At 47.0% G+C, this 12,213-nt stretch overlaps 1 protein-coding gene across 5 annotated transcripts in view; it reads left to right on the top strand.

The window, feature by feature from the left end:
• The window catches only part of DLGAP1 (DLG associated protein 1), a 966,059-nt gene that overhangs the window by 778,414 nt on the left and 175,432 nt on the right, over nt 1-12,213 (top strand). For all 5 annotated transcript variants that reach the window (XM_073550898.1, XM_073550896.1, XM_073550899.1 and 2 more), the window contains one exon: nt 1,052-1,143. In XM_073550898.1, coding sequence (XP_073406999.1) covers nt 1,052-1,143 — 92 coding nt within the window. The remainder of the gene's footprint in view (nt 1-1,051; nt 1,144-12,213) is intronic.

The raw sequence follows: 12,213 nt of genomic DNA, 5'->3' as shown, positions 1-12,213 counted from the left end.
TCACACTGGTAATGCCCCCTTTTAATATAAAATAAGCTCTGGAGGCAGATTCTCAGGGAGATCTATGTTCTGCCCAAAGATCTTAACTGCTCATTTACATAGTAAGAAAAACATGGATTGGAATAAAACATTGGATCACAGATATAAAGGTGTCATTTTATTCAGCTTCTTATGACCTGTGTGCCCATATAGACGGCTTAGGAGGGTTCATCCTACTGACAGATGCTTTTTAAAACCATGCAGAATTTAATACGACACTATAGTTCCTGAAATAAGTAATAAAGTATGAGTAATAGAATGTTAATAACATTCATCTAAAATGTATTTATGTCATTACATGGTCTCTTTATAAGACATATGGGTTTTCCAACTTAAATTTCTTAATAAAGCCAATAATTTTTCAAGGAGTAGTGTCCTTTCAATACATTTGCAGATGGGTTATTTATCTAAGAAATCTATATTACATTTACATTTATTGGGAATCTGTTATTTCACAATACGAGCACCATGCATTGTTAAACAGATCCCTTAGACCTGATGAGGCCGGTGTATTTACTTTGAAAATCTATGGCAGAATAGCTGTAAAATCATATTTGAGAGTTTTCCCACCTGATATTAAAATGAGCTAGAACTTGCTTGCATCTCATAAGGAGATATACCTCATCTTAATCTTATCAGGATATACTGATAGGGAATATAGATTGTGAGCGCTGATCTCTGTAAAGCGCTGTGGAACTAAAGTAAAATAACTGTAAATAAATATACAGTCATTTGAAGATGAATTTTCAAAGTAAGTACAGCAGCCTCATTAGGTCTAAGAGATTTTATTAGTAATATATGCAATTTGTACTGTTGAATTTGGCGACAGATCTACTTTAATATTTTGAGAAAACTCCAAATAATATAAGGAAATGAAAACTCAAATTGTTATGAAGAAAAATCACTGATGTTCTGAAAAAAATATTTTTCATTGTGACTGCACAGTTCTAAGCACACTGGTTTGCTATTGCTAGTAAACAATCACATTAGCTGCTTAATATTGTTTTTTTAGGTTGATGGGCCAGAAGAAGCCGCTATTGCAGAGCAGAGAGAGGCCGCCTTCAGATATCAATCAGTAGGAATTCAAGTAGAAGAAGAAAGAGCGTAAGCAATCTGCATCAAATTTAATAGTACTAAACTAGAGTAAAATAGTGAGTTTAAAAATAGTGTAGTTTCTAAATAGTGATGCTATCCCTAGTTTTCTTGAATACGAAGTTACTCTTGGCTTATGTTAGAGAGTAGAGATGATGATTGCCTCACATGACTAAGGTGTTTCTTAACGGCCTGCATACCTAAGAATAAAAGAAAATGTATCTAGTTCATGATGCAGCGTGTTTCAGACTTATGTAATACAAGAAATAATAGAGCCATAATTCAAATAAAGAGAATAGTAGGAGTCGACCATAAATCTGGGATCTCTGTCATCTGCAACCTCACCATTTTATTCTAACAAATTGCCTTCATAATATGTAAAATCCTTATATTTAGGTTAAAAATGTTCACAATGTGAAAAATGCTCATTGGGGTGCTGGGCAGTGGTCTGCAGGACTAAAATCAAAATATTAGGCTCTATTCGGCAAAGTGTTTTCATCAGAAATATGGCATGAAACAGTATGATAAGTCCCAAAATGTTGTCACAAAAAGCCTGCAACACTTTTGCCCAGCTTCGTCAAAATGAGCGGAGCTGGGGCATAAAGGGGATGTAATGCCAGAGCTCATCTAATTAATGATGAGTTGTGGCGTTTCTTACAACAGAAATCTTACTCCGGTCCCTGACTGGAATAATGTGTGTGGCGTGACACACCACTGCTAAGATGCTCTTATAGGGAATCTGTCACCTATTTTTTCGCATATACGCTGTGGCCACCGCCATTAAGGGCTTATCTACAGCATTCTTTAATGCTGTAGATAAGCCCCCGATGTAACCTGAAAGATAAGAAAAACGAGTTATATTATACTCACCGGGGGGCGGTCCGGTCCGATGGGTGTTGCGGGTTCCGGGTCCGGCGCCTCCCATCTTCTAGTGATGACGTCCTCCTCCTTGCTTCTGTCGCGGCTCCTGCGCAGGCGTAATTCTCTGCCCTGTTGAGGGCAGAGTAAAGTACTGCAGTGCGCAGGCGCCGGACCTCTCTGACCTTTCACAGCACCTGGGCACTGCAGTACTTTGCTCTGCCCTCAACAGGACAGAGAATTACGCCTGCGGAGGAGCGACAACGGAAGCAAGGAAGAGGACATCATCGCTAGAAGATAGGAGGTGCCGGACCCGGACGGTGACACCCATCGGACCAGACTGCCCCCCAGGTTGAGTATAATCTAACTTGTTTTTCTTAGCTTTCAGGTTACATTGGGGGCTTATCTGCAACATTACAGAATGCAGTAGATAAGCCCCTGATGGTGGTGGCCGGCAGCTTTTATGCAAAAAAAATAGATGACAGATTCCCTTTAATTTATCAACACGCTTGCGTCTCTTAATGAATCAGGGGCTTCCGATTCTAACATCCACCCACCCCATTAAGACCGGTGAGAACATCTTTCTTGATTAATTGGTACTCCACTGTTTCAGTGATGCATTGTCTCAAATCGGTTTCAACAGTGTTGCACTAACCTCCTGGATCGCCAGATCACACCCTGAGATCTCTGCTGTGGGGCTACATCAGTGTATCTCCTCCCTCCTAGCCTTCCGGCCACATGATCTGAATGACCTGAGATGACTCATCACTGAAACAGTGGAGCTTAAATCCAAGGATCTGGTGCCTGCGCAATAACATCTATCAGACTGCCGCTAGCTGCTACTGTGCAGGCGCGGCCGGCGCCATATTAGCGGAGACAATTTTTTTTTCTCCAGCAAGATGGCGTCTCTGGTGCCTACACAGTAGCATCTAGCGGTGATCACAGATAGCTGCGACTGCGCAGGCGCCAGCAGCACCTTCTTGAAGAAGGCTTTTTTTAAGAATTTATAACACCAATTAACTGAATTATATGCTCATTTTACATGCGGATCATGCTGCAGCATATTTTTTAAATATATAGAATATTCATTATGTAAACTAGGGGGCAGGTCAGTGAGGGATCAGTGTCCTGTCAACATTCTTCATCATGAATAGCTAAGTAGAGCACCACATGAAGACCCCCCACAGGCCGCCCTGGGGCATGATGATATCATTAACTCTAAACTGAAGATAAAGATTAAACAACCACAAAGACGGATTTCATCTCCGAGGTATCATTGTAATCAGTATAACGGCGCAGACCTGACACTGTCTGTAGGTTACTGTGCACAATCCTGTTGACAGGTTCCCTTTAAGTGTTTGAAACACAATTTGTACTGAATTTTTTCTCACAAAGTGATATATTAATCTGCTCAGCTCCCCCAGTCCCCCTATACATTTATATCCTGATTCCTGCAGATTGTACTGCATTTTCATGGTGACAGGTTCCTTTAATGATTTTCAACCACATTTTTTAAAAAAATTTCTAACGGCAGTGTGCGGAGGTTCAGTTTATGGCAATAAGGCATGGTTGTCGGCTTAGTTATTATCCAAGCTGCAGTGTTGTGGACTAACTCAAGTTTAACTAAATAAATAATAAATAAATACAGTAGATCAATAAATTAGATAATGCATGGATTTGCGAGGCTTAGGTATATACTATTGCAGGAGTACAGCCATAAGGTTATCTGGGTGGAATGAGGTGTTTTATTCTTGCTGACATCGCAGCTATAAAGGAATACAGACAAGGTGAAGAACTCATCTTGGCTTGTCTTCCTTTAGCATATAGAACATTTTAGAGGGATGACCACATAACACTGATAAATATACACTGCAGATATGATTTTTAATCAACTGCTACAGCATTTTTGCTTATGGGTGGTATGACATGCAGTTTTAACTAAGCTTTCTCAAATATTGTGCCCTGGATCCATTGAGCAGGCCATCAGTCGCATGGTTCTTGCACATAACTGTAGGGAAAGCGCAGATGATCTCCAAAGTTTATGCAGTAAATACATGCATCATTTTTCTGATTTTCTGCTATTAGTAGCAGCAATAAACACACCTCTCTGTAACTTTAGGTTTCCGTTAATAAGGCTCATTTGGCTCGGTACTTGTGGTCATTAAACTCATTACTCCATATCCTTCATTTTCAGTATTGTGATTTAGTTACTTGTAAAAAATACAGGTGCTTCTCACAAAATAAGAATATCATCAAAAAGTTAATTTATTTCAGTTCTTCAATACAAAAAGTGAAACTCATATATTATATAGTCATTACAAACAGAGTGATCTATTTCATGTGTTTATTTCTGTTAATGTTGATGATTATGGCTTACAGCTAATGAAAACCCAAAAATCATTATCTCAGTAAAGTAGAATACTTTATAACACCAGTTTCAAAAATCTGAAATGTTGATCTACTGAAACGTATGTTCAGTAAATTACTGCATCAATGCGGCGTGGCATGGAGGCGATCAGTCTGTGACACTGCTGAGATTGCTTTGATAGCAGCCTTCAGCTTGTCTGCATTGTTGAGTCTGGTGTCTCATAGCTTCCTCTTGACAATACCCCATAGATTCTCTATGGTGTTAAGGTTAGGCGAGTTTGCTGGCCAATCAAGCATAGTGATACTGTTGTTTTAAATATGCAAGGCCTTTCCTGAAATATACGTTTCTGCATTATGTTGAATCATGCCTGTATTTAATGCAATGCTGCCATATGGCCCGTTGATCACAAGCATCCAATATTGACTGTCGGCCTTGTCCCTTGTGCACATGGATTTCTCTCAAATTTCTGAATCTTTTAATGATATTATGTACTGTAGATGGTTGGATTTTAAAAAACCTTTGCAATTTTAAGTTGAGGAACATTTTTCTGAAATTGTTCCACAGTTTTTAGATGTACTACTTCACACATTAGTAAGCCTATGACCATCTTTCCTTCTGAGAGACTCTGCCTCTCTAACAAGCTTTTTTTGTACAGTCATGTGACTCAGCTGAAAACTGACTCTCCAATTGTTTTTCATCAGTACCACTTGCTTTTCCAGCCTTTTGTTAACCCTGTCCCAACATTTTTGACATGTTGTTGCTGTCATTAATTTCTTAATGAATTGTTTTTTTCAAATGCAATGGAAAAATGTCTAACTTTCAACTTCCGGTATGTGATCATTGTTCTATAGTGAATAAAATATGTATGTACAAGATTTCCAAATCATTGCACTCTTGTTTGTTACATTTTACACAGCATCCTAACTTCTTTGGGAGTTGTAGAAATAAATGTAATTATTATGATAAATACATTTCTAAATATCTTTACTTAAGCAAATTACTCCATCATGTAATAAAGACAGAAATGTGTCCTACAATGTTAAAAGAACAGATGCCTGTGAGCATGTGCAGCCCTTCATATGTAGGAAGATGTGATCCCAGTGCATATAGGGGCGGCACGGTGGCTCAGTGGTTAGCACTGCAGCCTTGCAGCGCTGGGGTCTTGTTAATTCCATATTGGAGAAACTAGGGAAGCTGACATAAGAAGAGGCTGCTCACCTTGCTAGTCATGCTGTCTGTCTGATCTAATACTGGAGATACTGTGGGAGGAACGTCGAGTGCCCGGGCCGGAACCATGGGAGCCGTCATCTGGGTTACGGGCGAGAGGATTCAGGGACGGACCACTGTGACAGACAGATGGGCTGGGGGAGGGACCAATATAAAGCTATTGCCGGAACTAGTCGTGTTCTATCGTTCGTGTTTATTTGTATTGAGCCCCTGCGAGGGCAACCCGTGTTCCCCCTTTTTGCCGTTCAGGCCAAGACTGAGGAAAGTCACCTCTAGGCCCATAAACGTTATTACAAAAACACCAAACCGTCTCGCGACTCATCACTGCATCCTGCGTACCTGCTAGTACCACATTTGGCGTAGTCAGCAGGAGCACCTGCACCCTGACATCCTGGTGGCCCGCTCCCTGGCCACAGTGCGGGAGGGGACTGTTTTGGTACGTTGTGTCAACCTGGAAGATCAGGATATCGCTCTGAAGCCCCGGGCTGAAATGGCCAAACTAGTACGACCATTGGAGGAGATGCTGCCGGACCCAGCGGTCCAGTTGAAGGTGCAGCCCAAAAATCCTTGGGCAGTAGCGGTACGAACCCAACAGACTGCCGTATCCTCGACCCAGGAGAAAGGTCGAGCCATCCTGGAGAGAATGCCGACCGAACTTTCCGGCCTAGCGCCAGCCCAACTTCTCCAGGTAGAGACACTTCTCGGACAATTTTACAGTGTCTTCGCCAGCCACGAGGACGACTTCGGATGTACCACGGCCATCACGCATGGGATCCCCACGGCAGGAGTGGCCCCCATCCGGGAGCGATATCGGCAAATACCACCGCATCTATACCAGGAAGTGAAAAACTCTGTTAGCCCAAATGCTTCGGAGGGGGGTCATATGAGAGAGCCAAAGCCCTTGGGCGGCCCCTACTGTCCTGGTTCAGAAGAAAGATGGCACTTTGCGTTTTTGTGTGGATTCTTGGAAGTTGAACGCCTGCACCATCAAGGATTCGTATCCACTGCCCCGCATAGAAGAGTCTGTCCACCCTGGGGAGTGCAACAAACTTTTCAACCCTTGACCTGGCCAGTGGGTACTGGCAGGTGCCAACGTCGGAGGAAGACAGGGCCAAGACAGCATTCATCCTTCCCATGGGACTGTTCGAGTTCAATCGGATGCCTTTTGGGCTGGCCAACACCCCAGGAACTTTCCAGCGGTTGATGGAGCGGTGTCTAGGAGACCTCAACTTTGAAGCCACATTGATATAACTGGACGATATTATCATCTACTCCACCACGTTCGAGGACCACCTGAAGCGGTTGGGGCAGGTGCTCGGCCGGCTGCAGAAGTACGGGTTAAAGGTAAAGCCCCAGAAATGCCACCTGTTCCACAGCCAAATTGAGTACCTGGGGCATACCGTCTCGGCGGAGGGCGTCCGACCATCCCTGGAAAAGGTCGCTGCCATCCAGGGGTGGCCTACCCCCGAGACAGTGAAGGATGTGCGGGCCTTCTTGGGGCTGGCCGGCTACTACCGTCGGTTCGTGAAAAATTTTGCACGCCGAGCTCGAGCCCTGCAGGACCTGCTGAAGGGGGCTCCCGCCGGGGCGAATGGTCGGAAGATCCAGTGGCAGCAACCGCAAGAGGACGCGTTTCAAGATCTTATGGCTGCGCTCTCGGACGCCCCAGTATTGGCATATGCGGATTTCTCGCAACCATTCATCCTACATACCGACGGGAGCCTTCAGGGACTAGGAGCTGTGTTGTCACAGGTGCAGGACGGCTGGGAGAAAGTGATTGCCTTCGGTAGCCGGTCACTGCACGACTCAGAACGTAACCCGGACAATTACAGCTCCTTTAAGCTCGAGCTCCTCGCGGTAGTATGGGCAATCACGGAGCGATTCGCAGAGTACCTGGCGGGCTCTGAAGTAGCAGTGCGGACCGATAACAACCCGTTAGCCCATTTGGAGAATGCCAAACTGGGGGCCCTGGAGCAGCGGTGGGTGGCTCGGATGGCCAAATTCAAGTATAAGATCATTTACAAACGGGGTGCTGAAAACGTGCACGCCGACGCGCTCTCCAGAATCCGACACACCACCCCAGGGCGAAGTCGAGATGATGAATTAGAAACAGATGAGACGCCGTTCGCCCTCACCCCCGCCGCACCTACAGTCAACACGCAGGAAATGCCTCATCCAGGGCTCCTAGGAGGGATGCTGGAACAGCCCCGTGACAAATGGATTCAGCAGCAACAGGAAGATACAGAAGTTGGACTCCTGCGCCGTTGGGTGGCCACCGGTAAATTGCCCACGGGCTCACAGAGAGAGGCTTTAACCCAAGATATGTTGCTAATGTTGCGCCAGTGGGAAAGACTAATCATCAAAAAGGGACTTTTGTATCGAAAAGTCGTGTCACAAACTACGTAGGCTACGATATGGCAGGTGATCGTGCCGGGAGCCCATCTCAACCAACTGGCCCGGGAAGCCCACGAGAAGTGAGCTCATTTTGGTGCTCAAAAGACTTTACAATGGTTGCAGCAGATAGCATACCACCCACGCTTGCATGCTGCTGTAGAAGAAGTTTGTCGAACCTGCCGCCCGTGCGAGCTCGCTAAACCCCCCGCGCAACGAGCCCCAGTGCAAACTATCGTGACATCAGCCCCTCTGGAGCTTCTTACGGTAGACTATCGGACTATAGGTCCGGCCTATCAGGGGTATGAACATTGCCTCGTTATGGTGGACCATTTCACCAAATTCGCTGTGATCACCCCCACTCGGGACCAAACAGCGAAGTCGGCCGCTGTATGTGATTTGTATGTGATTTGTAAGAACTTTATTCAAGTGTACGGCTGTCCACAATGGATACATTCAGACCAAGGAGCATGCTTCCTAGGAAAAGTCATGGAAGAGCTACACCAACTTTACGGCATCGATAAGTCGCGGACTACGCCATACCACCCGCAGGGAAACGAAGCCTGCGAACGATTCAATCACACGCTAATCCAAATGCTGCGTACTCTAGAGAGCGACCGCAAGGCCCACTGGCCTGAATATGTCCCCGAGCTGGTGTGGGTATACAACAATCGGGTGCATCGAGTGACTGGTTACACCCCCTACTCATTGTTGTTCGGACGGGATGGCAAAGGAATTACGGAGGTGGAATTGAACCTGGAGGAGCCCCGACCTTGGACCGGGGTATCCTCGTGGGTCCGAAACCACCGGCACCGGCTGCAGACCCTTCACCGTATCGTCCACACGAAACTTCAGGATCTAGAACACCAGGGGGGAGCACTGCCCCCACCCATTGACTTTCAGACAGGGGATCGGGTCCTCGTACTTGATCAACATCCCCAAAACAAGTTAGAGCCACGGTGGGAGGTGAATCCGTACCGAGTGTTGCACCGAATAAGCCCCGACGGGCCTGTGTACGAAATACAATCAGAAGGAGACAACGCGCCTCTCACTCGAGTTGTGCACCGCAACATGTTACGACCTTGTACGTCTACCAATCCCCCGCGGCTCGACCCGACCCTCCAGGTACCCGACCCCCCTACCCACAGTCTGGGAACTGGATGACGAAGAGGACTCCCCCGTCACATCTGCGGGTCGCCCCATTAGTGGCACTCCGGTAGACCCGGACATCCCACCAGAACCCACTATGCGACCACCCTCCACCACCCCAGAAGACTACACGATACCCGAGCTTCGACGCTCCGAGCGGCAAACCCCCTGAACGTTACGAATAGTACCAGTTCATATGGCGACAAGGACTGGCGTCCCGAAAGACTAGCCCGAGTCTACAAAAACCTTCGCCCGAGGACTGGCGAGCATACAGGGCGGGGGAGTGTGGGAGGAACGGCCTCCGTCAAGTGCCCGGGCCGGAACCATGGGAGCCGTCATCTGGGTTCCGGGGGAAACTGTCCCCGGGGGACAGGATTCAGGGAAGGACCACTGTGACAGACAGATGGGCTGGGGGAGGGACCGATATTAAGAAGGTGGGGAATTCCCAGGGCAATGAGTCAGCAGACTGACACAGAGAGAGCAGGAGACAGTGGAAGCTGCTGCAAGGGAGAGCGACTCACCAGTGCCAGGGAGGACGCTCACCGAGGTCTCAAAAGGGACGGTACCGAGGCGACTATCTGGGACTTGCTACCCCGCTCCAGCCCGCGGCCACTGCGGCCCCAGTCCAACCCGCGGCCGCTGCCGCTTCTCCTCAGCCCACAGGTGCGGCCTGCTCACGGTCACCCGCAGCCGCTGCCGTCCCACCTGAGCCCGCGTCGGCAGCCTGTTCCCCGCCGCCGGCAGCCACCCTATCCTCACGAGTGGCTGCGAAAATTACAGCACCGCCGGCGGCCATCAATGTCCCTCTTCGGTCCGCAGCAGGGGCCGGGCCTCTGCTGACCGCGGACTCCCCGTCGCAGCCGTTAGCTGCGCACGTGGCCTGTCACCCACCACCACCCATCGCTGCCACTTGCCCCAAGCTGGGGGCTGCGGCCCAATTGTCCAAGGATCCCGCCGGAGCCTGTGGGGCTCCAGTGTCATCAGTGCGCCAGAGCGCGCGAAGACTTCGCCATCGTCTCAGCAACTGGGCCCAGCAACTACTACGCCGAAAGACCACCAACCCGAACGGCGAGGGACATCTGAACGGCTAAGTTGACTTTATGATTAAGGACCCATAGTCGGCCATACCGCGGCCCTATAGTGACCGGCTATTGCCGGAAGTAGTCGTGTTCTATCGTTCGTGTTTATTTGTATTGAGCCCCTGTGAGGGCAACCCATGTTCCCCCTTTTTGCCGTTCAGGCCGAGCCTGAGGAAAGTCACCTCTATGCCCATAAAATTTATTACAAAAACACCAAACCGTCTCTCGATTCGTCACTGCATCCTGCGTACCTGCTAGTACCACAATACCAGGGGTACTGAGGTAATAAGAAGCTGCTCACACTGCTGTCCATCCTGTCTATCTGATCTAATACTGAGAAACCAGGGGTACTGAGGTAAGGAGAGGGTATTGCTTCTGCTTTCCACTACAGTTGTGCTCAAAAGTTTACATACCCCAGCAGAATTTTTGCTTTCTTGGCCTTTTTTCAGAGAATATGAATGCTAACACCAAAACTTTTTCTCCACTCATGGTTAGTAGTTGGGTGAAGCCATTTTGCTGTCAAACTACTGTGTTTTCTCTTATTAAATCATAAAGACAACCCAAAACATCCAAATGACCCTGATCAAAAGTTTACATAACCCATTTCTTAATACCATGTATTGCTACCTCTAACATCAATGACAGCTTGGAGTGTTTTGTGGTAGTTTTGGATGAGGTTCTTTATTTTCTCAGATGGTAAAGCTGCCGACTCTTCTTGGCAAAAAGCCTCCAGTTGCTGTAAATTTCTGGGGTGTCTATCATGAACTACGCACTTGAGATCTCCCCAGAGTGGCTCAATGACATTGAGGTCAGGAGACTGATGTCTTCTCTAGAACCTTCACTTTCTACTGCTGTAGCCAATGACAGGTCGACTTGGCCTTGTGTTTTGGATCGTTTTCATGTTGGAACATCCAAGTACGTTCCATGCGCAGCTTTCGAGCTGATGATTGCAAATTTGCCTCCAGTATTTGCTGATAGCGTGCTGTATTCATCTTTCCTTCAATTTTGACCAAATTTCTTGTGCCTTTGTAGTTCACACATCCCAAAAAACATCAGCGATCCACCTCTTTGCTTTACAGTAGGAATGGTGTTCCTTTCATCATAGGCCTCGTTGACCTCTCTCCAAATGTAATGTTTATGGTTGTGGCCAAAAAGTTCAATTATAGTCCCATGACTCCAAATTGACTTGTTCCAGAAGTTTTGAGGCTTGTCTCTGTGCTGGTTTGCATATTGTAGGCAAGATAATTTGTGGCATTAGCGCAGTAATGACTTTCTTCTGGTGACTTGACCATGTAGCCCATTTTTTAAGTGCCTCCTTATTGTGCATCTTGAAATAGCCACACCGCTAGTTTTCAGCGAGTCCAGTATTTCAGCTGATATTATTTGTGGGTTTTTCTTTGTATCACGAACAATTTTTCTGGCGATTGTGGGCAAAATTTTTGTTATTCTACCTGACCGTGGTTTTGTTAATACAAAGCCCCTGATTTTCCATTTGTTAATCACAGTTTGAACTCTGCTGACTGGCTGTTAGGCATTGGGTCTTCTCTGCACAGGAGGAATCCCGAGCCTTGCCTTCTGCGGTCACCCATTCAGTCCCAACCGCAGACAGTCCTGCTCAGCAGAGACGTCGATCCCAGCATCTTGCTCAAGTTAGTGCTGTCGGGTTGGTTGCTGCTGCCATCCCTGGTTCAGCTATAGCAACCTGCACTAGCCAGCAGCAAGCAGCTCCTGGGACTAAGTCCTTTTTCGGCCCACTGAGCATGCCCGTGGGACGACCTCTCATTGGAGGTCGGATGTCACATGCTCAGGTCCGGTTGCTGCTCCGATTGTACCACAGGGAAGGTCCCAGAAGCCTGCAACTACAACTGGTTTGCATGGCTGCCCGGCCATGCGCGAATATAAAATTATATTTGTGTATGTGTGGATGTGTGTTTGTATCTGGTGAATGACTCATTAAGATTCCCTCCCTAGCGTTGTTGCATGAGTTGGGTGTTTGAGCTACTAGCGCCA

This window comes from Dendrobates tinctorius, unplaced genomic scaffold, assembly GCF_039654945.1.
Source record: "Dendrobates tinctorius isolate UK_male_01 unplaced genomic scaffold, ASM3965494v1 ptg000171l, whole genome shotgun sequence".
NCBI classification, from domain to species: Eukaryota; Metazoa; Chordata; class Amphibia; order Anura; family Dendrobatidae; genus Dendrobates; species Dendrobates tinctorius.
Note: the sequence above shows the minus strand (reverse complement) of the source record. Positions and strands in the feature narration are given on the sequence as shown.